Source organism: Echeneis naucrates, chromosome 17 (genome assembly GCF_900963305.1).
Source record: "Echeneis naucrates chromosome 17, fEcheNa1.1, whole genome shotgun sequence".
NCBI classification, from domain to species: Eukaryota; Metazoa; Chordata; class Actinopteri; order Carangiformes; family Echeneidae; genus Echeneis; species Echeneis naucrates.
Window position 1 is genome coordinate 10,312,212 of NC_042527.1, and position 25,556 is coordinate 10,337,767.

At 42.5% G+C, this 25,556-nt stretch overlaps 2 protein-coding genes across 4 annotated transcripts; one reads left to right on the top strand and one right to left on the bottom strand.

Annotated features, from left to right (window-relative positions):
* The first annotated feature begins 4,625 nt into the window (after positions 1 to 4,625).
* Positions 4,626 to 13,992, top strand: gpsm2 (G protein signaling modulator 2). Of its 2 annotated transcripts, XM_029524593.1 has the most exons (16): positions 4,626 to 4,814; positions 5,563 to 5,601; positions 7,178 to 7,531; positions 9,686 to 9,907; positions 9,986 to 10,121; positions 10,219 to 10,358; positions 10,497 to 10,620; positions 10,742 to 10,857; positions 11,040 to 11,195; positions 11,281 to 11,389; positions 11,483 to 11,612; positions 11,703 to 11,779; positions 11,921 to 12,109; positions 12,197 to 12,356; positions 12,475 to 12,665; positions 12,812 to 13,992. In XM_029524593.1, exons 3-16 carry the CDS (start codon positions 7,467 to 7,469, stop codon positions 12,998 to 13,000), a joined length of 2,004 nt encoding a protein of 667 aa, XP_029380453.1. In that variant the 5' UTR covers positions 4,626 to 4,814; positions 5,563 to 5,601; positions 7,178 to 7,466; the 3' UTR covers positions 13,001 to 13,992. The 2 variants fall into 2 exon arrangements, with proteins under 2 accessions (XP_029380453.1, XP_029380454.1); XM_029524594.1 differs by lacking the exon at positions 7,178 to 7,531.
* Positions 13,607 to 25,068, bottom strand: wdr47a (WD repeat domain 47a). Of its 2 annotated transcripts, none has more exons than XM_029524591.1 (17): positions 24,926 to 25,068; positions 23,275 to 23,444; positions 22,764 to 22,847; positions 22,514 to 22,598; positions 21,420 to 21,551; positions 21,136 to 21,312; positions 20,525 to 21,036; positions 20,262 to 20,370; positions 18,761 to 18,942; positions 17,762 to 18,007; positions 17,614 to 17,677; positions 17,012 to 17,169; positions 16,256 to 16,422; positions 16,007 to 16,177; positions 15,765 to 15,896; positions 15,355 to 15,573; positions 13,607 to 15,206 (listed from the first exon to the last, which is right to left on the bottom strand). In XM_029524591.1, the coding sequence occupies exons 2-17, from the start codon at positions 23,430 to 23,432 to the stop codon at positions 15,064 to 15,066; spliced, it is 2,739 nt and encodes a 912-aa protein (XP_029380451.1). In that variant the 5' UTR covers positions 23,433 to 23,444; positions 24,926 to 25,068; the 3' UTR covers positions 13,607 to 15,063. The 2 variants fall into 2 exon arrangements, with proteins under 2 accessions (XP_029380451.1, XP_029380452.1); XM_029524592.1 differs by having other exon boundaries at positions 23,275 to 23,453.
* Positions 25,069 to 25,556: the final 488 nt, after the last annotated feature.

The window sequence follows — 25,556 nt, forward strand, 5'->3', positions numbered from 1 at the left end:
ATCTCTTTTATGTCTTCAAGGTGCATCCCTATCCTGAATATGTCTCCCTCCACCAGCCTTAACATGTGATTACACACAAACACACATATAAATAATGACAAAAATAAATGGACACATCAACGTGACATTGGTATATTTACATGAAATAGTGCAATAGTGAGGTCTCTTTAACCTATTTGGGTCAAAGGTGCCAGTGTTCCTGGTCAGACCCATGTAGTTCTGCATCTCCAGAGCTCGATGCTCCTCCTTTTTACTGATGTATTTCCTCTCCAGCTGATCCTGCGCCTCCATCATGCCCTTCAGTATCTGACAAAGGACAGATTTCACATTTAGGTACATACAGAAGTAAAAATAAAATAACTATTTAGTTATTAAAAATAGACTTGAAATAAAAACTATAAAAAATGCTCAAAGGTGCACTACCTTGTATATTTTTATTTTACCACCAACATTTTGGCTGGTGGCTCAATTACTCAACTAAACTCACTGTGTTTGTATATTCTTTTTATCAGGCATGAGTGCTTCGGTTGTGTGCATCTCTCTTTTCCCCCTCGCTTTCTGTCTGTCTCTTTTCCTTAACCCTAAACCTCCCTCTCTATTGTCATGAATACAGTCTAGATCTGCTCTATTTGAGAAGTGCCTTAATATAAGTAATGTTGTGATTTGACATAAATAAAAATTAAATAGATTTGACACGTGGGCTATATGCTATACTATATGTACTGTAGGATGTAAACATTTCTTACCATTTTCTGTTCTGCTATGTTCACTGACATCAGGTTCACACTCACTTTGAATTCTTCTACCTGAGTAAAAAAAAAAAAAAAGTTCAGAAGTTTATTTACATAAATTGCTTTTTATGTTATATTTAAAGTTTGCTTGATATTGTCTTCAAACTTAACTTCTGCATGAATGGGCAGATGATGTCTCTGAGCTCTGATGTCATTCTGTCCCCATCACTGGGATCCTGGTCAGGCTGACTGGTGGAAGCAGTTATCACCTCCTTTACGTTGCTGTCAAGGACTGATCCGTGTTTTTCAGAAAGATTTCCTAAAAACAGTAAATCAGTTTGTCTTGTCATTATTTAACTAATTGGTGTACTTGATGAACAAAATAAACATGTCTAATATTTTCTGTTTTATGAAGAATAAATTATAGATATGATGAATATAAAATAATAGAAATAAAAATGTTGCTTTTATTTTGCCCAGTCTACATTTCTTATTTTCCACTTAACGGTAATTAAAATGCCGCGCGTGTTACTAGAATAATGCCATCTGACCTCATTTGTCTCTGTGGAAACCAGTTGTGTACTTTGCAGGTAGCAAAGGGATGGCCTGTTATAATATCAGATGTCAGACACAAAGACCAACCTGATGGGGGGAGGTGTGGAGCCAAGGATCCAAGATGGTTTCCCTCAACTAAGTTTCTGTGATGATCATCATCACACTCTGAAAAAAGCACTGGCTCTGACAGAGGTTGAATCTGTAAAAGAAAATATCAATACATTTGTGAACTCTGATTGAAAAACTGACTTTTAACTATATTGATATCGCAAACCACACCAGTTTTACTTACATTGGCTCCAAGTCTCATTTGATCAATAAGGTTTTCCGCTTCAGCATACTTGGTTAGTAATTTATCATATTCGGCCTAAAGAAATTATTTAGTTAAATGCCAGTGATGTCATTTGCGTATCTGTTCATGTGAGAAAATGAAAGCCGAGCAAGCCCAAAAAACGGTTTTGTGGGTGTAGTGACAGATGTTTTATTTTTTTTATACCTGCAGGTGATGCACCAATGCTGGAGGAGTCTGTTTCTGCTGATCTTTGAAGACATGGTGCTTCTCTGATGGCTGCACTGAATCCTCCAGGACTCTGCTGATCACCTCTAGCATGCCTGGAGAGGACTGGGCTCTGTGCATGGTGTTGGGGCTCTGAGGAAATGGTCTTGCGGGTCCACATAGCGCTTTGGGGATTTTTACCTTAGGGGCAACCTTAGAGAAGTCAGGGAGGGGGTAATGGACTTGTCCTTGGCCATATTTCATCTCACTGAAAGAGCGGGTGCGCGTAAGAGGGACTCTCTGAACCTGATTATCCTCTTCAGACTTTTCCTTCTTCACTACATCTACCACACTGTTGTTTCCACGGCTATGCTGTAAGTCTACATCTGCAAGGTTGGATGTAATGCTGTCAGCAGCAGAAGTGACCCTCGCAGTTTTGCTTTCAGTCTCTTCCTCTAAACTTGAATTTATTGATGCAGGGTCACTCTTTTCATCAGATGGGCCGTAAATGACACCCAGATTAATCTCAGACTTACAAGCAGGCATCTCTGAGTCTTTACTATCAATTGTTATGTTGTTGTGTTTTGGGGCCCAACTCAAAATAGTGTCGTCCATGCTCTCCAGTAGAGACACCTCTGGCAAAGTCTCTGCCTCAATCAGCCTACCTGACCGCAGCAACTCTTCTTGGGTGAAGTGTCGCAGCAAAAGCTGGTTAATGTCTGCAGGGTGTGATGGAGAAACTTCACTTGGCTTGGAAGCGTCCAAAAAGTTGTCCTGTTTAGTGCTGGCATCCTTTTTGGGCATATTTTCTGGTTTCTCAGCATTGTAATCAACCAAGACCAGATGTTGGTTGGAAACATACCCGTCTGTTCTAGTCAACTCATGCAGGCCAACAGCATCAGGACTTGCATGAACAGTTTCTCTACTATCAGAGCTCGTGTTGCCTTCAGAGCCAGCTGTCTGGCTGAAGTAAAGACTGCCAAGGTCACCATCATATGGGAGGTCCTCCTGATCTTCATCACTGGTATCCTCCCCTTGGTCCCCATACCCCAGCTTCCCGGATGGCTCATTTTGCATGGCGTTTGGTCTTTTGGCATACTGATGCAATATGCTGCTCTTGGTCTTATTTTCCATCACCTCATCACTTTGACTGGTCACGACACGGGACTCTGAGGAGGTGTCATCCAAGTCTGACAGCTGTGCACTCCCTGTAAATTAAATAACATAAATTCCAATTTTGTCTGAAAAGATGATGTTATGTATGGTTTATTTTAGTCTATACAAATTATGGCACTCAAATCACACTGAAGGGACACTGGGACCCACCACTGAGATGGATGCTGGCCTCAGACACAGCAGACTCTGCCTGGGAGAAATGTAAAGCTAAAGAACTCTCCAAATCACTGAAATGCAGACTTTCATCCTCACTTAGGTCAACAAAAATGCTCTGCTGGAAGCACTTCTCCCACAGCACAGTGGGTCTCTGATGTTCCTCATCCGATTCGTCTGGCTCTCCCTCCATGGATACTGTAAAAAAAAAAAAAAAAAAAAAAGGCAATGTTAAACATCTCTTTACCTGCAATAAGAGGTGGGAGGTAAGAAAAGAAGAGAAGATAGAGCACCTGTTCATCACTTAGCAATACTGGCACTGTCTGAGCTGACAACATTGGATCAAAATGCACGACATACTGTACATATCTGGCAATTCGGTGAAAAAGGAAATTTGAAAGAAACATCCCATTAAAAGTAAACATCCCTCAGTTTATATAATATGTAAGTAAGATGTGTCTACCTAGGGTAAGAGAACTCATTCTGCAGCATATTGACTCGTGTGAATGTGACGTTAAAATTAAAAATTATTATTGGAGAATTTATGCATTCATGTTGGTTTTTGAGATGATTGAGATGATGACAATGATTTGAGTAATTTGAGTAAATGTATAATTATGTCCCACCCCTGCGAATGTAGGACACGTGTGAGCATCCTGCTCTGAAGTCTTTGTGGGATCACACAGCTGCCATTCTTCGTGTCAAACTTGTGCAATCTTAAAAAGTATTTCCTCCAAGTCTGAGCTAAATTGTCGGTGTCATGTTGCTGTCAGTAACAGTAACAGTAACTCACTGTTTGTCGGTTCCTGCTCCTTCAGCTCTGCCGCATCAGAGTTTTGTGTTGACCCGCTCCTGTCCGACATGATCTGAAAATGTGAGCACACTTTCCTGCCTCGTCCTGCCGACATATGGTTTCTGGAACAGATTTAGTTTCTTAGCCATCATTAATAATGTAGCCTACATAGCTGAGATGGACGTCTCGAGTGGGACCGGCATAGTTCAGGCTGAGTCTGGTTGCTAGGTAACCCCCCCGCCCCCTTCCGATAAACAAATGAATAAATAAATAATAATAAAATAAAAACAAAATAGATAAACTATAAATACTAAAGCAAATCTATAAAACCAATCAAAACTATCAAAAGTACAGTTTTTATATAAATTAGCTGAAGGGATATTCAGTCATTTGATACGAAGTGCTTTATTTTAGGATAATACATGATCAGTTGATTACTTTGGCAGGATGTTTTCAAGATAAGATGTTTGAATCACTGAAGAAAATAGACTGTCTGTTCCTAGAAACTCTACATGAAGGGTGATACTTCGTCATATTAAAGTTAAGAAAGATAAAGCTGCTTTTTGGGGTTGTTTTGCATTCATGGGTTTAACATCACGGTCACTACGTCACCACTTCTATGTTCAAATCTATTGGTCCAATGATCGTAATTGGGGCGTGGCTATCTTTGAATGGCGTCCTGTGATTGGTCGGCTATCGAAAACACATACGCTAGTACGAATCCACGGTCTTGATTCTTTCTTATCGAAGTTGCATCCAAGTTTTGGAAAAGTTAAAATATAATGTAGAGCCACGCCAGTTATAGTAGCATTTAACATACTTACGTTAAGCGTGTGCATGTTTTTTGTTTTCTGAGAAAACGCAAATCAAAACGGGAGAAGTCACCGTCGGTCGAGCTGGATCGTCTAACGTAAGTTTAGCAGCTAACATGCTAACGTGCTAATCTGCTGCCGAATCTGACACCAGTAACTAGATACATGTTTTCATCGCCAGCCACCTGGCCTTTATATTTGTGTATTTGGCACTAAAACCTCTGTCAGTAGTATCCATTATGGAGGTGAAGTGTTCACGTTACGCTGCCAAGTGTAGCGACCTCACTGAGGGGTGAAATGTGGATGAATGGAGCTGATGTGATGTAGGATCGTTGAAACAGACGCATTGTACCAACTATTATTAGTATCAAGTATTTTTCATCTACGAGTTTTAGTAATACTTTGTATGTTTTTTTTTGTTTGTTTGTTTATGCCCATAAGAGTAGTTTATTTCTAGTTAATATTGGCTATTATTAGAATTGCGTATAATTCAATAACTGCACTGTTTTGACTCATCCTAATGCAATGTCTGTATTTTTAGTAAGCAGCATATACTAATACACTAGGTGGCCAGTTTAATATGTTCAATAGTCCTACAATAAATGCAGCAGTGTTTAGTTTTTAATAAGATCTTTTTTAAGATTGGATGCTGCTCTCACTCAGTGTTGTTTAATAGGTTTTTAATTCGTTTTTTAACTACACTGAGTTTAATGGTTAATGTTTTATCAAATATGTATCAAAGTACTTGTTATGATGTAATAACAGTTATACAAATGTTCACACAAATATTTTGATAGTTAACTTAAAATGCAAAACTATTCATGGCCACATTACTTTATCTTGCAGGCTTCCCAGATTTCTTGTTCCTGTGGGGAAGAATTATCGGTCAGTACCTGAGTACTTATTTAGTTGTTTCTTTCTTTTGTTTTGCTTCAGGATTCTGCTGGCTCATGGTGTTACTGCTGAGTGGTGTTTCCATAATTGGATTTTGCATTCAAAGCCAGTAGTCATTTTAGTGCCTCCGTGGGCTGTCAGCACAAAGAAAATAGATCACATCTATCGTGTGTTTAAGGTGGAACCATGTCCTGGTTATGACTCAGTGATTACCTCCTGTGACGCTGTCATTAAATTTCGCCATGTTACACACTTCTGCATGCAGACTGCAGCTGTATGAGCAGGGCAAGTCTCTTGGAAACACACTGAGTTGGCACACAATAGTGGAAAGGGCTGCACGTATACTGGCACAAATCAATTGGTAATTATAATAATGTGCAGGAACATGCACTGCACAGCATTAGGCTTTAGTCTGTTTCACAACTGTTCACCTTTGACCAGCAGCAGGCTTAACAAAAGCAAATTTTGATTCTTATACTGTTTCATCTTTGAGGAAATATACACAAAGTTTTATCAGAATTTGTGATGGTCCTAAATTTAAAAATGGTCCATTTATTCTAAATACAATGTCAAATTTCTGCTATGTTTTGTCTCTTGAGAGAAATGTATCAGCTGACATTATTGAGGCATGAACAAGATGTTGCAAATCTGTTTTTGTTGTCATTTGTTTTTTTAAGATGAGGTCAGTGCTGAGCCAGTACTTGTCAAAAATAAAAAGACCTCCGCAAATTCACTGCAGGACAAATGTTTTACACCAAGGCACTTTGTGTCTATATATAAGAGAAATATAATAACAAGTTAAGATTTTTGACTTGTGTATTTCTGGACATTTTGATGGAAAAAGATCACAGTGACAACCATTTCAAGGCTAATATTTAAAAGAAGTGAAAGACAAGCTTTGTCCTTTAAAAGGTTTTAAATACACACACTGCTTGATGGCATTTTTAGACATTAGAAATGACCCAGTTTGTGATTAATTGTGGCTTGCCACTGTGTCTCCTTTTGTGTATGTGTGCGGAGGGGAGGGGTTTGTGGGTTAAAGTTGGGGAACAAATGGGTGTGGCTGCATGGAAAAATTAGGTAATGGCTGGTTTTGGTCTTTACTTGATGCAGTCTATCTTAAACAATGCAGCTTGCTTATCACTATCTTTTCCTATGATGGAAGTCACATACACACAGTAAGTTCACCACATGTTTCTGTTTTATTTTTTTTATTTTTTACTTTTTGTAAGCGGTGTGTGGTGTGTGTTGGGGCTTGGCTTTTAATTTGGTTGCATTTCTCTGGACAAATCACTGTGCCAACTGCTTGCATAGCTGCTTAATTCTGATTCATACATACATCTCTCACCTTCTTGCAACTTAAGAGCCTGCATTTCCAAGGTTGGACAGACTGAGTCACCATCGTAGGTGGACAGCTTGTCTGGGTTGACCCCATCCATTCATTCCCACCATGCTCCCTCAGTTCCTGCCTGCCTCACTTGTGCACACTGCTGTTTGGTTGGTGTTGCCATGGCACCATGTGGCCAGAATGAGGCTTCACATACAGCATCTTGTGTTCTTTTCACAGAGAGCTGCTGACAAGAGATTGAGGGGCAGTGACGCAAAACATACTGTATACGAAAGCAGCGTGTGGACTGGCACTCAGGACTCAGCTCTGTCTAACACTCGTGGGGTTACTGTTCCGTGTCAACGTTCAGCAGAGGGATATTTGCATACTTCAGCACACTGAGTAACTTTTTATCTGGATTGCGTCCTTACTCTTGACTCCTCTTTTTCCTTGTTGTTGGCTGTTGTTTTTAAACGCAACCATTTTTTTGGGAACGAAACTGGGATTTTCCCTCATATTATGCACTTCAATGGATACCAGTGGCTCATTGTTTAGCACTCGAGCTAAGGAGCAGTCCCTTCATGTCCGCTACAGGTAGGAATCTCCTCTCTCAACTAAGGTATGGCTGCAGATTAAAAAGTTTTTTGTTTATTAGCTTTGGTTTTTCATCTTTTTCCTTTACTTGGAGTTACGACTTCATTCACAATTAAGAGAAGAACGCTCTTCATTTTTGCAATCATCTTAACGCTCTCTGTGATATTTGTCAGTGTCAGGAAATTTACAGGAAACTTTGCGTTGCCTTGCTGAACAAGTGACAATGTAATGTTTTCCTCAAGTTTATTGAAGAAAAAGGAGGTGGGTCTCCTAAAAAAAAAAAAAAAAAAGGCATCTGTCAGCTTTTGTTGTAGGAAGAGCTCCGGCAGCAGGCGCAACCTGCCAACATAGAAAGGCCTGCTGCAGCTTCAATATTTAACAAGGCCTGAAAAATTAATCACTATCCGCTTTGTTTGTCTCCATCTGATTTGGATACAGTGGACATCAGCGAGGTAGTAGGTTGTCTGTTTTTTACAATAGAAACTGCTCTCAGGAGGGTTATTGTCAATTCATTTGTTCCATTAACCACATTGTAGGGTCTGCTTGTGTCCAACACAGCTGATAAAGCTCCTTATCATAGCAGCACTTTAATCTGTCAGCTGCACTCTCTGCAGCAATAATCTCAGGTGACAAGGTAAGAGAGCTTGAAAGTAAGATGAGCAGATTAACTGAGAAAATGCTGATTGGGCAGTCCGCTTCCTACCATGCATTGGAAGTTAATACTATGACAGCATCACGCACATCTCCTTGACAGTTTTCTAATGCGTGATGCTAAAATATCTTTGTGACATCAAATGGCCAACAATGGTTTTGATGTCACTGGAAAGGAAGGCTGTTGTTTTTTTTTTTTTCCCACTTAATTGAACAACAAACGAGATTGTCCTCACCTTTCCTACAGACTCCTAAATTAGGTTGAGGTACTTTCTCCATGCGTCAGAAAAAGACAAGGAGCAGCAGCCTGGAAGTTTTTTCCGCTGGGAACCTCAGTAGATGCCTCTCAGATGCTCCATGTGCTGTTGTTGTTGTTGTTGTAAGGCACAGAAAGCCAGCAGGTAGGGTAGTGTTTACCACAGCTCTACTGTTACGTTGCTGGTAGTAAACAAAGGCTGTTCTAATTTAAGGCTAAAGATTGCTGATTACGTGAAGTTCATCATATTCAGGAGACCATGTTTGCTTTTGTTCACAAATTATAGCCTAGCTAGATTATGAATCTAGCTGCTGTGTGAGGCTTTTGTGCCATTTAAATAGCACACCATAGATGACCTGAGCTTCTACTACATGTGAGGAAACCAGTCTAGGTTGTGTCCTTAATTTATTGTTTCTGGGTTTTGAGAGCTTTGAGACAAAGCATTGGTTTGGATACTGTAGGAAACCTTGAGATAAACAAACTGAACGGGCTTTGTGTGAATCTGATCCATCTCCTACAATACAGCTTCCTGAAAAACAAAGTTTTTCCTTTGCAGAAATAGGCTCCCTAAATCTGAAGATAATCTGCAGATAAGCCACCAGTCATTGTCTGACATTCCTCTAATCTGGCCTACAAACACCTGACTACTCATTTGTAACGCAACAAGCTTTACTTTACTGCCATTTGCCACATTTTTATTTCTGTATCTATAAAATAAAAGGAACCAACAAACTGTACATTGAGTTACTTTATTGTTACTTCCATACTTCCATATTAAAGATTGACTTTAAAACTTTTAACTCTCAAATCTGATCGGTCATCTGTGGTGTGATGTTGGAAGTAATATTCCTTTACAACCCATTACAGTTTGGGCTAAACAAAAAATGTACTGTTTGAACTGTTTCTATTATTAAAGCAATGCTAACAGGAGATTGATGAACATTGCTTTACTTTCTGAGGCATGCCAAAAGGATGTGAGAGCTACCATAACAAATAAAGGCCAGTTTGAGCCATTGTTCACTGTGGGTGGAAGGAAGTAGCTAAAAAACATTCCCTGCCCAAATCCTTTGCTTAGAAAGAGCTCCAGTCAGTTGACTGTAGTACACAACCAGAGAGCATCTGTGTCTCCACAGTTTCATGAAATTTGGATTCGAGATACTTTGAGTTCCTCATTAATATTTTTTCTTCAGGCTCATCCAGTTAACACACTAGGCCCGCTGGACTGACCCTGTTTCTGTCTGCTGCAGGATGGAGGTGTCCTGCCTCGAGCTGGCGTTGGAGGGCGAGCGGCTCTGTAAGGTGGGAAACTACGGAGCAGGCGTCTCTTTTTTTGAAGCTGCCATCCAAGTAGGTACAGAGGACCTGCAGGTGCTCAGTGCCATTTACAGCCAGCTGGGCAATGCTTACTTCCACCTGCACGACTACACAAAGGCCCTGGAGTTCCACCGGCATGACCTTACTTTAACCAGGTTAGACCAACAAAGGCCCTTTTACACCCTCCACTCGATCATCATTTTATTATTGCTGACATAATGCATCCCGCTTAGAACAATTGGTGACCTACTTGGAGAAGCCAAAGCCAGTGGAAACCTTGGCAACACATTAAAGGTGTTGGGGCGGTTTGATGATGCTGTGCTTTGCTGTCAGAGGCACTTGGACATAGCGAGGGACTTGAGTGACAAGGTGAGAATATATCCAGTGGAGTACTCTGCTGTGTGTGAGGGAGAGCCGGAAGACGCTGATCTCCAGCAATGACACATTTTTCCTGGATTTTCGTCAGGTGGGTCAAGCACGAGCTCTGTATAACTTTGGGAACGTGTACCATGCCAAAGGGAAGAGTATCTGCTGGAGTGGCGCTGAACCTGGAGATTTCCCAGAGGAGGTCATGGGGGCGCTGAGGAAGGCAGCTGAGTACTATGAGTAAGTTACCCAGTGTGTGTGACCTTTTAATCCTTGTAATCTCACTACTCAAGACATTAATGATCTTGTGTCTGTTTTATCAAATATTTATCGTACAGCACTAGCTGCTGTCTGACTTGATTTTATGTGTCTGTTCAGAGCGAACTTAGAACTTGTGAGGGAGCTGGAGGACCGGGCCGCCCAGGGTCGAACCTGCGGGAACCTCGGGAACACACACTACTTGTTGGGAAACTTTCGCAAGGCTGTAGCCTCTCATGAACAGGTGGGAGAGCCCTGAAATGAAAAACTACTTACATCTATAATAAGAATATTTCAATCAAAAGGTTGTTGTCTAACTACCATGACTTTGAAACGAGAAATAATTAAGCGTGATTGTATTTCAGCGCCTACTCATAGCAAAGGAGTTCGGTGACCGCTCTGCAGAGAGACGGGCTTACTGCAACCTGGGGAATGCCTATATCTTTTTGGGGGAGTTTGAAGTGGCAGCTGAACATTACAAGTAAGCAACAACCCAAAGTATCATCCTTTTTAAAAAATCATTTTCTAGGAATAACTGCAAGGGTGAGGGAAGCTTGTGTATGACACTGTAGGCTATCCCTGGATCTTCCTCTGAAAAAGTAGAGCTACGATGCTGAAAACATTGAGACAGTGTGTTAACCAGCTTGTCTCGGTGTTTGTCAGGAGGACTTTGCAGCTGGCCAGGCAGTTGAAGGATCGAGCTGTGGAGGCTCAGGCCTGCTACAGTCTGGGCAACACATACACACTTCTCCAGGACTACGAGAGAGCCATAGACTACCACCTCAAACACCTGATAATAGCCCAGGACCTCAATGACAGGTACAGCCAATAGAGGCTCATTCTGATATTTCCTTCATATAAACCGTGCCCCTGTACATGGATGTCAGCGTGTTGTTTCCTGCAGGATCGGGGAAGGACGTGCATGCTGGAGTTTGGGAAATGCTCACACTGCACTGGGGAACCATGACCAGGCTATGCACTTTGCTGAGAAGCACCTGGAAATCTGCAAAGAGGTACGTGAATGAAACATTTTCACATTTCCCAGAACAAGTAAAGCCAACCTTCCAGTGCAATTGTTCATTTTTTATGTGTTTCTTTGTTTATAGACTGGAGACAGAAGCGGAGAGCTGACGGCTCGTATGAACGTTTCTGATCTCCAGACAGTTCTGGGTTTGAGCTACAGCACAAATAACTCAACTTTATCTGAGAGTAAAGATTTAGACTGCAGCCTGCATGGTAAAATGTGTTGGGAATAGGCCTAAATTTGTATTTTAGATCATTTCTAAAAAATGTATGTTTAGTATTTACAATGTTTATGTGTTTTAGGAGCGAGGCCTCGGATGGGCAGGAGACACAGCATGGAGAACCTGGAGCTGATGAAACTCACTCCGGACAAGATAAATGTAAGAACAGATTTTTTTCTTTTTGATCCCGCCCATCAAGCCTCTAAAGCCAGATTCTACTGCAACAGATTAATGGATTTAGTTTTTCCTAATATGCTTTTCTCTTTGTTGTGGTAAATATTACATTTGTGTATATTGAAGGGTCAAAAGTGGAGCAGCGACATCCTGACCAAGCAGCCCAAACCCTCCCTGGCTAAAAGCTCTTCCAAGTTGTTCTTTGTCAGTCGTTTGCGTGGGAAGAAGTATAAGACCAATGGCTCCAGTAAGGTGCTCCAGGACACCAGCAACACCCTGGACACCAGTCAGACCCCCGTGCAGGGACCACAGAAGGTGCACAATAGAGGAAGCACAAATGACACATTGTCCCCGTGATGATCTGTTTTGTCCTCATGTGCTTTTTTTTTCTATCTTTTTTAGCGACTCAGTCCTGATCTGCTCGGAGACGAGGGCTTCTTTGACCTGCTGAGCCGTTTCCAGAGCAACCGTATGGATGACCAGCGCTGTTCAATCCAGGCTAAGGGCAGCAGGTTATCAATGAACAGTGGCCCAGAATCCCCTCCTAGAGCCATCAGGAAATGTGAGTTCGTAGATTGAAATATTCAGAAAGCATCACATTCCCAGTGTGCAACTTCTGCTTCGTTATCAAACGTAACGTTCCTCTTTTTCCTCTTCTTTGATGCTCTTGAACTCCGCAGCTGTGTCAGAGTCTGCCAACATCTCAAGTGCCCCGGCACGACGGTTAGAGGAGTCCTCTGGAGCAGGGGGGAGCCTGCCCGGCCTCAGGCTCCATCAAAACAGCAACCAGGCCGTGCTCAACCACCTGATGGCCAACGCAGACAACGCCGAGCCTGATGATGACTTTTTTGACATGCTTGTCAAGTGCCAGGTACCTGATGGAACCTAATATTTGTTTTAAGAATGATTACCGCTCATTTATAAGCATTCAAAACATTTAAAACTATAATGTGCTTTTTTGAACCAGAAACATCGATACCCAAAATCACATCCTTAACTGATATGCGCTCTTTCTAGGGCTCTCGTTTGGATGACCAGCGCTGTGCCCCTCCACCTCCTCCCATCCGTGGACCCACTGTGCCAGATGAGGACTTCTTCAGCCTCATCATGCGCTCGCAGGCCAAGCGGATGGATGAGCAACGAGTCACCCTTCCTTCGGCAGCTAATGCTCCAGCCAGGCCCAGCTCCAGCTCCAGCTCCAACTGATTGAAGCACCACAAGGGACTGACAGGTTCCTCCTTCTTTTTTTTTTTTTTATACTCATGAAGGAGTGGACAGGATCATTGACCAATGGTCACTCAAAAGCTTTGTGTCTCCTTCCATTTGTCCTTTTGGACAGAACAAAGCACTGTCAGTGTTGTTATGTCATGTACAGTATTGAAATAACTTTAAATAACGTGGACTCAACTTGCACAACTCCGACAAACTCTCAGTAGTATCAGGGACAAAGGTGTTTTTTATTCAATGTTTTTCATGATTTCTGTGAATTTCATTTCACCCTGTGTCTATTTCTTAATACACAGCTGCATTGATGTTTGTATTTATTGTACTTCTGATTGTTTGGTTTCTGCTAACTACCGTCCCACCACTATTAAGGTATGTAGACACTGAGGTACAGCACTCTCTCCATGTCATTTGTTTATATGTGAGGCTTTGGTTGAATTGCTGAGGTCAAGAAATTAACAAAGACTATTTTAGACAAAAACTATTTGATAAAAGATTGAAATTTAACTCTTGTATAGCCCTTATGATCTTTTGTACTGAATATTTTGAGTGAGGTCACATGAATAAACCCTCATTCTTGTAGGCATTTTCATTTGATGCCTTTTAAATACAAAGCCACTACAAAGCCAACAAAACACTTCAGCTCATGTAAAAGACACTTTATTGAACGTACCGGCAGTCAGTCTTGAGTTAGCTTGAATAATTTAAGTCACTTAAAAACAAGAATTAGAAAGGCTTAATACAAGAGCCACTAGCAATTCCAAAACATACTATCTGTACATACATAAACACAACTGAAATAAATACATCTATGTACGTATTAGTTTGGCCTCATTTGTTATACTATACATAAACATAAAAACTTAAAATATGCATCTTTTTGAAGTAAATAAATGTTAAAAGTGCACATGTTAGATACAAGAAAAGAATACAATGCATATGCCCCAAATACAGTTTCGAAATAAATATCAAAACACCCGCACTTCCTCAAATTTCATTGTGCATATGGTTAGACCCTTGTTATGGGAAAAGACTGCCACCTATTGTTCCTATGTTATTACAGCAGTTGACAAACCAACGCCTTTAAACACTGAAAAATCCTAAACTCAATGCTAGAGTGCACAACCAAAAATCACATCTTGTATTTCCCTTTGACGTTGATATAATAACAATCTTCCATTGCAAGCAAGCCATTGCAAGACTGTAACATCTACAGCGCAAAAAGACACTGATTTTAAATTTAAAACAGACGCACAAGCTAATTTACACATTTTGAGTTGGAGTTATGCAGTGGACATGGTAACAGACAATAGTTTGTCCACAGGGAAGTAGCAACTGACTTCTTGGAAGATATGTTGGATGTCTATAGATACAGCCTTTTGATAGGAAAAGCTCACTGATGACAAACCAAAGTTACATTTTACACCATAAATTCAACTCGTTTTCCCAAACAATATAGCAGCATCACACCAGCTGTATGAAAATGATATGCAATAGAAGGAATGTAGGTTTTTCACAAAATAACTGAAAATTTTGATCCTGAAAAATTTTTATGTTTTTGTTATGGAAACTGAGAACTAAGGAAGGCACCATCATGAACAAAGCACTCCTCTCTAACTCCTCCTTGAAAAGGACATGCATCAACTGACTGTGTGTGTGTGTAAGGGGTGAAGATGTAGGATGACCCCACATGGATTAAGAATGTAGGGAGAATAATCAATGATGGTGACAACAATCAGTTGGATACCTGCAATGCAAGAGATATACAGACCAAAGAAAACATGTAACATGTGCTTTTGCGATGTCACTGGTTTGTATCCATTTGGTTTACAACAGAGAGAAGGGAAAGGCTCCTACAGCTCTGTGTGTGTCTGTTTGTCTGTCTTAGTATGTGTGTTTTTTCAGCACTAAGAATCAGGTGAGTTGAAAGGGTGTAACCAGTTTGGTGGCACAGGAGAAGCAGTGTTGTCTCAGGGGTAAGAGGGGTTAAGAGGGAGTATGTGGGAGTGAGGGTGTGTGTGCGCGTGTGTTTGTTTGTGTTTGTGTTATGGATTGTGTGTCCAGAGTGTAACAGTGCGGTCAGCAGAGGATGAGAGAAAGGACAGGTCTTGTGTGTGCCATCGACACTGGATCACTTTGTCTCCGTGCTCTCCCACCACAGTCAGAGGCAACTGTTTGGTCAGGTCACCTACAAACACAAAGGAAGCAGCTTAGACAAGCATGAAAAACACAACCCATAATCTCTGCTTCACACACCTTGGGGTACTATGATGAAGATTGTGCTGCTACTGTATTAAAAAGTTGGGTGTCTAATTTTCTGGTTATCTAAATTGTACCTTGGAGATTGGTGACCATGACCTTTGTGTCGTAGGAACCAGTGAGCAGATAGTGTGCTCCAGGGGAAAACCTAACAGACCGGACATCACTGGAGTGTGGCCGGTACACCTGGACGATGCGTCCTCCTCTAATATCATACAGCATGCATGCACTGTCTTCCTGTCCTGTTGCTAGGAGACGGCCACTCGGATCGACTGCTACTGAGGCAACAGGACTGCCTGCAGAGTGAAAAACCAACCAAAAAAAAAGACAGCACATGATCACTGGTAAAAACTTATAATAATAATATATAATAATAATAATTGTCATGTGAAGGACACCTGTCACCATTCTAGAAGCACCTTCTGTGTCACCTCGCTCCCAATATTCAATTGTTGCATTCATTGTCAAAGTACTGACACAGCCATACCTGAGCCGTGGAAAGCAGTTCCCACTACTCGGACACAGCTGGGCACCCTGAGGTCCCAGAAACGCACTGTCTTGTCTTGAGAGCCCGAAGCAATCATCCAGCCTCCCCACGTATACAGGGACAGAATGTGGCCTGGACACAAACACAAAAAGGACATGATTCTTAGAGGCAGTCCCTCTGTGTTCATGCTTGATTCTGTGATTTTTGAGTTCAGAAGGACGGAGTGGAGGGATGAAGTTTACCTGTGTGTCCACTGAGGGCGTGCAGACCCTGCCCCCTCTGACAGTCTGTAGTGTAAATGTTACAGTCTCCTGCTCCGGCGCTGATCAAGATGGCTCCTCCGCTTTCTGGACCCTCCATGAAGGCCAGGTCTCTGATGGTGCCATCGTGCATGCTGAACTCCAGGTCTGGGCCTTGGACACAGAAAGACACAGGAATTAAGCAGCAGGCACCAAAACCTGTTCTTGTATGCTGATGCAGAATCCACTCACCTGTCGCATTGCATGTCTCTGCACTGAAAGGCAGAACTTTGACATATTTGTCGTTGGAGCCGGTCGCCAACAGCTGCCCACAGTGGCTCCAAGCCACACAGTAGATGGAGCCTTTGTGGTGTTTGTTCCTCTTGAAGCGAACGACCGGCTGCTTCAGTGGACTTGAACTGATGAGAAGTAAAAAAAAAAAACAAAACAAAACAAAAAAAAAACAAACAGGAGATAAAAGATGAATAGTAGGTCGGAATGAAAATGAGTGAATTGTTGTGATTTGAACAAGGCAGTCTATTATCAAATGTTCAGGATCCCCTTGGTGCCAGCCAGAGCTAATCATTTATTACAGAGCTTTTTGATGCAGTCTGTCCTGTATTTATTTTCAGCATTTCTCTCGTACCCGAATCAGTAAGATCAGAACAGATACACCTTAAAAGTGAAGCCCCGGGACCTGTTCAATTGCAGGTTCTAGTTTCATCCCGACTGATGACACCATTTACCTCGGACACTGCTTTGTTAGCCTTTGAGGTTTGGGGGATTTATTGTAGGAAAATAGAAATATTTCACTTCTTTTTTTGCGTGCAGTTAAACAATTGATTAGGGGGCTGGTCGAATTTCACAGGCTAGATTTGACTCATGGCCTGTCAGTTTAATGGGCCTGAGTGAGGTGTGGGACTATACTATCACACATATGCATTACTTTTGATTAGAAGGGGCTGCTGAAGACAAGAGAAACAAAAGGGCTGGCAATCCATGGGTTACCTTATGTCCAGTGTTTCCGGATAAGCACAGACACGCAGAGTTTTGGAGTTGGATCCCACAGCATATAGAGACCCGGATGGGTGAAAGGCAACAGCACGAATAGCCTGAGTATCTTCCAGACTGTGCACAGGCACAAACAGACCTTTTGGCTTCTCACTCTGGAAACACATCCACAAATAAAAAATAAATACATTTAAATGCAGATTACAGATTATAGCAGTATAATCTACTTTGATCTTCTCTGCCCTCTGACAAGCATCCTCTTGTGATGCCAATGTGACATCACTACCATTCAGATCAAACTGTTATAATCTGCTTAGTCAAATTGGCATTATACTGTATCGTTTTAGGTTGTGACGACAACGGGGAGGAAATGTGATCAATTTTAAAATCAGATCAGAGGGAGCTAGAAAGTGTTAGTGCAGAATAACCTGTACATGTACAGCTAATGTGAGAGACAATGAACAAAGACTGTGTGTGGATATGCAAAAGTAATTTCAGTTCAGAGGGATAATTACATGCTTCTTGAGGAATTCATTATTTTCAGTATTGGCTTCATTACTGATTCAACATAATTTGGATGTTTTTCCATCCTTTTGTACCTGTTTACTTCGGGACAAGGAGCCTGGAGAGTCACCTTGTTGATCTCCTGTGCGTTTCTGTCCACTGCCAACACAGAAAAAGCCATCATCTAATTCAATTGACTCCAACACAAAATAAAGTACAGACACAACAAGAAAACACACTAACCTCTGAGAGACAACCGGGGACTCATTTGGTGGCGGGACTACACACCCCCCCACCGTGCGTTGAGGCGTGCTGCTTAGCACTCCTCCCCCCTGGGTCCGGCTCTGCTCCGGGGTCACAGATGGAGGATTGTTATTGTCTTCAGAAGTGGGCGGGTTCCCATTGCCATTACACTGCTGAGCCAGAGATTTCACCTCCTCTTCTAAATTCTCCATCCCCACATTTAGCTCCTCCAGCTTCTGGATGGACCTGATTAATTCAAACAAAGGTGTGCATGTACAATTACGATTTCTGCCTCCGTAAACACTTGTTCCATAAGGTTTTTTGTATTTAGTATCTGAGGGGAAAGTACTTCACATTTCATGTCTAGTCAGAGCTACGTAGAGCACAGGACAAAGGAAAACTGAGGTAATGATGTAATTATGCACAGCTACACTAGTGAATAATGCAGAGGTTACACAGACAGGGAGAGGTTTGGGAGAGGGGGGACTGGGAGGAACTCTCGTGGGACAAACCAAACAGCCTTTGTCCTGCGAACAGAGGCCAACAGAAAAACAATTCTAATATGCAATTTCTCATGTTGTTGAAACTAACAACTAAGTTGAAAGCATGCTGAAGTTGCCAAGGTGGATGTTTCAGATGTTTTATTATTGTGTTAAAAGTGTCTGATACACTTGAGGCGATGGTACCAAGTGCTGTGATGTAGCTCATCACAACAGATGGCACAGCCTGTGTGGACTTTGAGGCAGTTTTTTTAGGGTATGTGTGGGTGCGTCGTGACAGGCAAAGCCACATGGGACTCATTATTATCAAGGTCTTAACATGCCTACTTGTTCTTGTCTGACAGTTGCTCCTCTATTGTATAATTGATTAGCAAGCCGGCCGGCATTATTTGCACCAGAACTAATGTGACGAGTGCTGGGACAGTGACATACGTGTGTGTTATATACAGAGTGTGCAGTCACAGTGTGACAGGCAGCATTTCAGACATTGTGTCTGTACCTGTTGAGGAACTTCTCTGTGAGACTGTGCTGCATGTCGCTGGGTGGGGGCTCCTGCTGCACCCCTCCCTCCAGAAGCATCTGCTGGTACATCTGCCTCTGCTGCTGCTTCTGCTCTAGGTGCTGCTGGACACGAAGACGCTGGCGATAATACTCCTCATACTTCTCTGTGGAGTCACGAAGCTAGAAGGTGAACAAAAAAAGCACAGACTTTTAGAAAAACAAAACAAAACAGGACTATTAATTATGTTTTATTTCTGTCTACATAAGTCTAACTGGTCATTCATGAATAATTAATCTATGTACTCTTGCATTAACAGTAAATAAATGGCTTAGAAAATGTTATCACCCATACCATGTTACAGGAGTTTACTTTTATGAACATTAAGACAATTTTGCACATAAATAACCTAATATTCACACACCCACTGCACATAGCTGAACACAACAAAAGTCTGCTGCCAGCCGCTATTATCACTACTCAGTCAGTATTGTGATAACGTGAACCCTGCTCTAGCCTTCTGTCAGTTCAGGTACGACAGGAGGAAGGAGGGTGAGACTGAGAACTGAGGACAGATCACTTCCCCTCTCTGTCCTGCTACTCTGAGGGGAGCAGATATATTTCATGGGAGGGAGGGAGATTTACAGTGTGCCAGTGCTGGAAAAAAGGACAAAGGGCAGAGAGGAAAACAAGGAAAAGAGGGTAGGAATGTGGCAGTGAGATCACAGACAATTCTGTGTCTCCAGGGTGACAAGCAAAGCAGAGCACGAGCAAAGCTAACTTCACACCAAGCTGCACAAGCAGACCAGAATAGGAGGAGTGGGACAGACGGATTAACAACGCATTAACAGTGTGTTTACAGGCAACACAAAGGGGGCAGTGATTCATTTTTGTGATTAAGCTCTCAGTATTTTTAGCTGCATGTCCCCTCTGACATAGGGCCAAAGTCACCTGGGCCCAGTCTTCAGTCTTCTTTATCACTAGAAACTTAAAACAACTGGAGCTTCATTATGTCTCATAATAATCACAATATAATGTCAAACAGACTATAAAATAATAACTATTAATAAAATAATTAAGAGTTCACTATGACATCTGTGATGATCCTATCCTTAGAAAGTGCCACAGTGGATCAAAGAAATACATGTATCATGTCTGTGTGTTACACATGTAAGCCCATTTGTGACATGCACAAAGGTTAAAGGTGAGATGGGGTGGTGGTACAAACACAAGCAATTTCCAACAGAAAATAAAAATCTCTCATTCGGGGATCACTACAGAGGTGGAAAGGACTGAGGTAGCCACTGCATTCCTCTGAACTCTCACGTCAGCATTGACAGTGACAAGGCAGTAGCTGTATGAGGAGGATGACTCAAACACACAGACACACAAAACACTCAGTTGCCTATATTTAGATTCTTGTTGGAGGCAACACCCATCAAGGAGAGAAAACAAGTAGTGTGTGAAAGGCCTGAGAAGTTAAAAGATCAACAATGTTAACCTCGTTTTTATCAGCAGAGCCAGCTGATGGTGCGTCTTCGCCTGGAGCTGAAGCAGGTCGAGTTCCACCTGAACTCAACATCTTATCCACAGGTGTGTCTGTCCTTGACCTTTACAGAGAAAACGCACACAGAGAGAAAATCAAAGACATGTAACAACATTTTCAATCATGGCAACGTTTCAAAACATTAGCAGTTTTTTCGGATTGTCTTCTGACTCTAAACCAACTGATAAACAGCTTCAACTTCAAAACTGAGCTCTTACGTTTCAGGCGATTCCTCAAAGATGCTGTGGCAGTCAGAGCTCTCCATCATGAGACTCCTGCTCAGGTTCTGACCTCCTGCTCCAGGATAGTGGAAGTTGGCAAATGAGTGGGACATCGGAGAGACCCCTTTACCTGGAACTATCTCTCCGCCGCTTGCTCTCTTATCCTGGCCAGACAGCCCATAGGACAAGCCGTCCAAGGCCGGGTTCAAGGAACGTGACATGTAAGTGTCTGCAGACTGGGGCCGGCGGAGGGGTGAGGAAGGGTATGGAGACAGTTTGCTGATGAGCGGGGTGAGCAGGTCAGCATAGCCAGTTTTAGCGGGTTTGACCAAGCGGTCCACGTGGATGTTAAGCTGCTTCTGTTCGAAGGCACATGAAAAAACACTGTGGGACAGGTTCTGCATCCAGGAGAGCATGGACAGGTCCAGGTCGTCACAGCCATTACCACACAGCATGTCAACACCCAGTAGGACCTCACTCTCTGTAATTTCTTCACCTGTTGCCTTACTCTGCACAGAAACAACAACAACAACAACAACAACTTATTCACCAACACACTGTTCCAGAGCTACAGAGAACTCATAATGTTCAGCTTTAATAGTTCAAACCTGGCAAAACTCCACACAGCACTCATAGAGGACGCCCTTGAGAAGCAGCTGGAAGAGGCGATCCCTGCTGGCTTTGAATCCAGCCTCACTCAGTTTCCTGTCTGCTGGGATGAACTCTGCCACCATAGTGCATGCCTCCTCAAAACACTGCACCCTGGCAGTGCTCGGATTCCAATCCTGTGGGAATCAAACAAACCTCAGTGACAAAAACGCACCACTGTTGCTGGAGGGAAGCCATTAAGTAAAGAGTAGTCACAGCACATCAACTACAGCTAGACTCATGCCTTGAACTCAGCATGGTTTGTGAGGCGTGGCAACGTGAGGAGCAAACACAGTTTGCTGTAGTCATCTTTAGAGGGACAGAACTCCTCCAGGGCATGGAGACACTTGACTGCTTCCTGCATGGTGAACTCCATCTGAAAAACATAAAATATATTTTAGAGGGAAAATCCCCCCTGAACAGCAGATTCTGAAGAAATAGCTTTTCCTCTGGCAGCACCTCCAAGGCACACACTACTTTTCAATTTTTGATGTAAGGCTGAAAAAACACACAAACTGCTTCACATTTAACACGCAGAAGAGATCAGAAGCTTATAATATTATCCTGAAGCAACCTGTAAAACCATTTCCAACACACAATCAAGGCCATAGCACGCTATTGCCAGTGAGCACACACACTCATACAATGCCCACAGATGTCCAAAGAGATCTGCTCTAATCCAGTTAATAGGACATGATAGTTCTGGCACAGTGTCACAAGGGACATCCACAGCTACACCATGTGATGGCAAGTCAATGGATGACCCCATGGCAAACCCCATTTAAGAATATGGGCAGAGAAGACAGAGTGAGTGTCTCAGCAGGTATGATAAAATGAAATTACGTGTGTCAGATCAGGCAGGCAAGTTAATACCAAACAGGATTTATATTGTATGAGATTTTGATTTTCTTTTTTTTGTTTTGAGAGCTAACGTGTGGCAGAATGAGGGTGTTCTCAGGAGGTCACGGGTAAATAGAACAATTCTCTATTGGGTTATTCAACTTAATCCAGCCTTCTCTCGTACACAGCACACAAACACACACACAAAACCTGCCTTATCTTCTTTTTATAAACAGATCTTCAGGTTTGTTGAAATGATGATTTATTAAGTTGCAGTTTCAAATAAAATGTATAATAAAAACCCTACATACACATATATCCAAGGCACAGACTATATATACTTGTTTGCTTCTCTTCTTGTCTTTGATTTAGCCTTTTTGTTTGGTGGCATGACAATCAGTGACAGTCAGTGGGAAGACAAAACAGCACTGTTACAGTATCTACAAAGTAATATAGAGATTTAGGAGGCTTATATAACATACTGTGAATTTGACTTACATGCTGAGGCTCATCCTCTGCAGACATGGCATTATTCACACACAGAGCCTCCAGGAACTTCTGCTTCAGGATGATGTAACGAAACCTGAGAAAAACATGATGTTGCTTAAAACATGCAATTTAAGTTGTCCTGGCGTGATTTGGATAGATCTTACGTATACATACACAGGGGTCTAACTAATAGAGAAATTAATTAGGAAAAAATGACACATGAAGTTGAACCCAAAGAAAGGGACTCCAGTGAACTCACTTTTTTCTGTCAAACTTATCCATGCACTCCAAAGGCTGAATGAACTGCAAGACTTCATCCCACTGCCCATCAAGAACCAGTTGCCTGAAACAGTAACAACATAAACCTGGCGTTGCGTCGTTGTATTTAAATGCCAAACAAATATGCAATTCAAAATCTGTTTTGATTGAAAAACGCTGATAGACTGACTCTCTACTTGCTAGCTTACATTCTTTATAAATGATGAAGGTGAGACAGCCTGTTAGTGAACAAAGGAAGTGAATTCATGTATTTAATACTGGCTGAGAAGAGTTGCAGATAACACTCCGCTGGCTGACTTTCAAGGGAGCACTCACATCTAATGCAGAAGTGCAGAGTTTCACTGTCCACAATGCAGAGTACAGTATCACACATACTAAACGTGACTGGGACAGCTGCCTGTTGTTCCTGTGCCAGAGCATGCAGCCTTATGGTGCCGCAACCTGACAAGATCAGACTGTGCGGCGTGATTGTGGCTGTTGAATTCAGCTACCTGAGAAAGAGCATGTCGTCTGAGTACAGGCCATTGATGACGCCACTCTCCTTCTCGAGAGCCAGCATGCTAATGTGTAGTTTCCTGGAGTTAAGGAAGTCCAGGATCACCTTGATGATCTCCACCTCCTTCACATTTATGGTTTCTTCCGCTGTCATGGTGACGACGGGCTGCCACGCCAGAGATACATGAAACACAACATCAAACGGCATAACACGCACACACAAAAAAAGCCAACATCAGCACAATTTCTTTATTATTACTACAACATGCAATAGGCATAGAAAAGTCCTTCAGGTAGGTGACACCAGCTGTATTGTTGGATAATGTGGGTGCAAGTAGGGCAGTACTTCACTGCTATTAGTGACTTTGAGGAGAGTCATACCACGTAATATTATCTTATGTTAGCCTTTAACAAGTTTTTCTTCTCTGAATGTCTCTTTCTGACAAAAAAATGTTTAGTTGTTTGTATAACAGATAACAGTGAGGCACAGCTCAATGTTTTGAATACAGAATTTACTACCCCTCAGATCTACCATACAATATAATTTGTATTAATATCACAAAATATCATTGCTGCCAATGGGATACTGATTTCAGTGATATCAGCCAGCATTAAAGAAAAGTTACTCTTGAAGACAGCAGTGGCTGGGGGACTGTGGTTTAACCGGGCAGCTGGCTGACTTGCATGTGATGAATATATACATCTGAAATGAGGATTTCCTCATTTTGCAGGATGAACAAGCTGAGGCCTCATACAGATTTTACTTTAAGTTTAAGAGATGAAAACGCACCAACAACTGCAGAGTCTCTACACATCAGTTCAACTGTTCTGTAAAATGAAAGCAGTGCAGTTTGATGTTTTCCAACAAACTCTTGTTCGCATGTTCACTCTATTAACAGACTATACATGTTCAAATACATGCGTGGTGTTATGCAGACATTCAGCTGCTCGTTATCATTATTATTATTATTATTATTAGGTGATGAGGCCACGGTGAGGACGGGGTGTGTAGTGTGTTGCTGTGGTTGTGAACACACACTGAACAGCAACAGCCAACTTCTCAGTCTGACTTAGCTTAACACGATCCACAGTCCTCCACATGTTGTGACCACAGAAAACGGTGTATTATATCACTGTCATGACACCAAACAGCCTCTCATGCCTTGCTGGTTTTCTATAACGTAACGAAATTCCACAGTTACACAACAGATGGCACAAAACTAACAATAAATTGATTTTTTTTTTTTTTTACCGAGCTCAGGGGCAACAACGCCGACACTGCAGTCCGGCTCCAGCTAGCATGAGAGGCGGTGAGCTAATAACACTGGCTCTGAGCCACAAGTCAGACGGAATAAGGAGCTTAGCCTGTTTGTTAGCTTTACACAGCGGCTGAATTTGGCAGGCGGATTACAGCAAAACCTAACGAGCAGCTAGTTACCGTGAGAGCTGACGGAAAAGCTGACTAATGTCCCCGGCGGAGGGGAACAGGGGGGCGGATAGCTCCACCAGGCCGAGGGGAGTGAGGCATCATTCCGCTAGTTAGCCGGACGGGCGGGGTGCTCGGCGGCGGCTGCCCCCCTCCACCTCCACCTCCACCTCCCGCCTTCTGTCCTCCATCGGCCACACAAACCTCGCATTAATGCTCACCTGTTTCTAACAATACATGGGATGAAAACGCCGTGTCCCCGTGTGTCTCGGCGCTGTGGGCAGACGCTGTCACGACGGTGCCGCTCGGTGCCGCGGGTGTTGTTCTTGCGCCGCCTCCTTCCTCCGCCTGCCGGTCCGCCCGTGTCGCCTCCTTGCTGGATGTTTCTGCGCCACTCCGCTGCGGCTGCTGCGGCTGCTGGCTGCAGGAGCGCCGCCTCCACCCGCCCTCCTGACAGCTGATCAGAGATAACATCGATCCGGCCTCTGAACTCACAGGCTGAAATGGTGGTCGCCTCCCTGTGTGACACAGATGGGTCATTCAAGGCGCCTCCTGAGCACATGGCCTGAAATAAGCCTAAACAGACACAAAGACCAACAAGGATGCACAAAACAACATGAAACATTTAGTCTGTGTAGGTTCTCGGCCACAACAAGGCCAATTTAGGGTTTAGTTGTAGATTCTTGAAGAGAAGAACTGATGGACATGACATCACAGTTCAGTGTGTTGTTCCTCTGATGCAGGCTCATCCAGGCTGACCCAAGTCCAGACAAAATGTCCTTATCTTATCTCTTATCTCCATCTTATCTCCTGTCGTCAATACTTGTATTTTGAATCTTTTTGCTTAAAAAT

Excerpts from the sequence above, each read along its gene's own strand:
- wdr47a (XM_029524591.1), bottom strand. The coding sequence starts at position 23,432 with ATGACAGCGGAAGAAACCATAAATGTGAAGGAGGTGGAGATCATCAAG. Across the intron at positions 22,599-22,763 it reads GATAAGTTTGACAGAAAAAA|GTTTCGTTACATCATCCTGA; the intron begins GTGAGTTCACTG and ends TGTTTTTCTCAG. Across the intron at positions 17,170-17,613 it reads CCTTGTCCCGAAGTAAACAG|AGTGAGAAGCCAAAAGGTCT; the intron begins GTACAAAAGGAT and ends ATGTGTTTCCAG.
- gpsm2 (XM_029524593.1), top strand. The coding sequence starts at position 7,467 with ATGGATACCAGTGGCTCATTGTTTAGCACTCGAGCTAAGGAGCAGTCC. Across the intron at positions 11,780-11,920 it reads TCACTCCGGACAAGATAAAT|GGTCAAAAGTGGAGCAGCGA; the intron begins GTAAGAACAGAT and ends TGTATATTGAAG. Across the intron at positions 12,110-12,196 it reads CCGTGCAGGGACCACAGAAG|CGACTCAGTCCTGATCTGCT; the intron begins GTGCACAATAGA and ends TATCTTTTTTAG.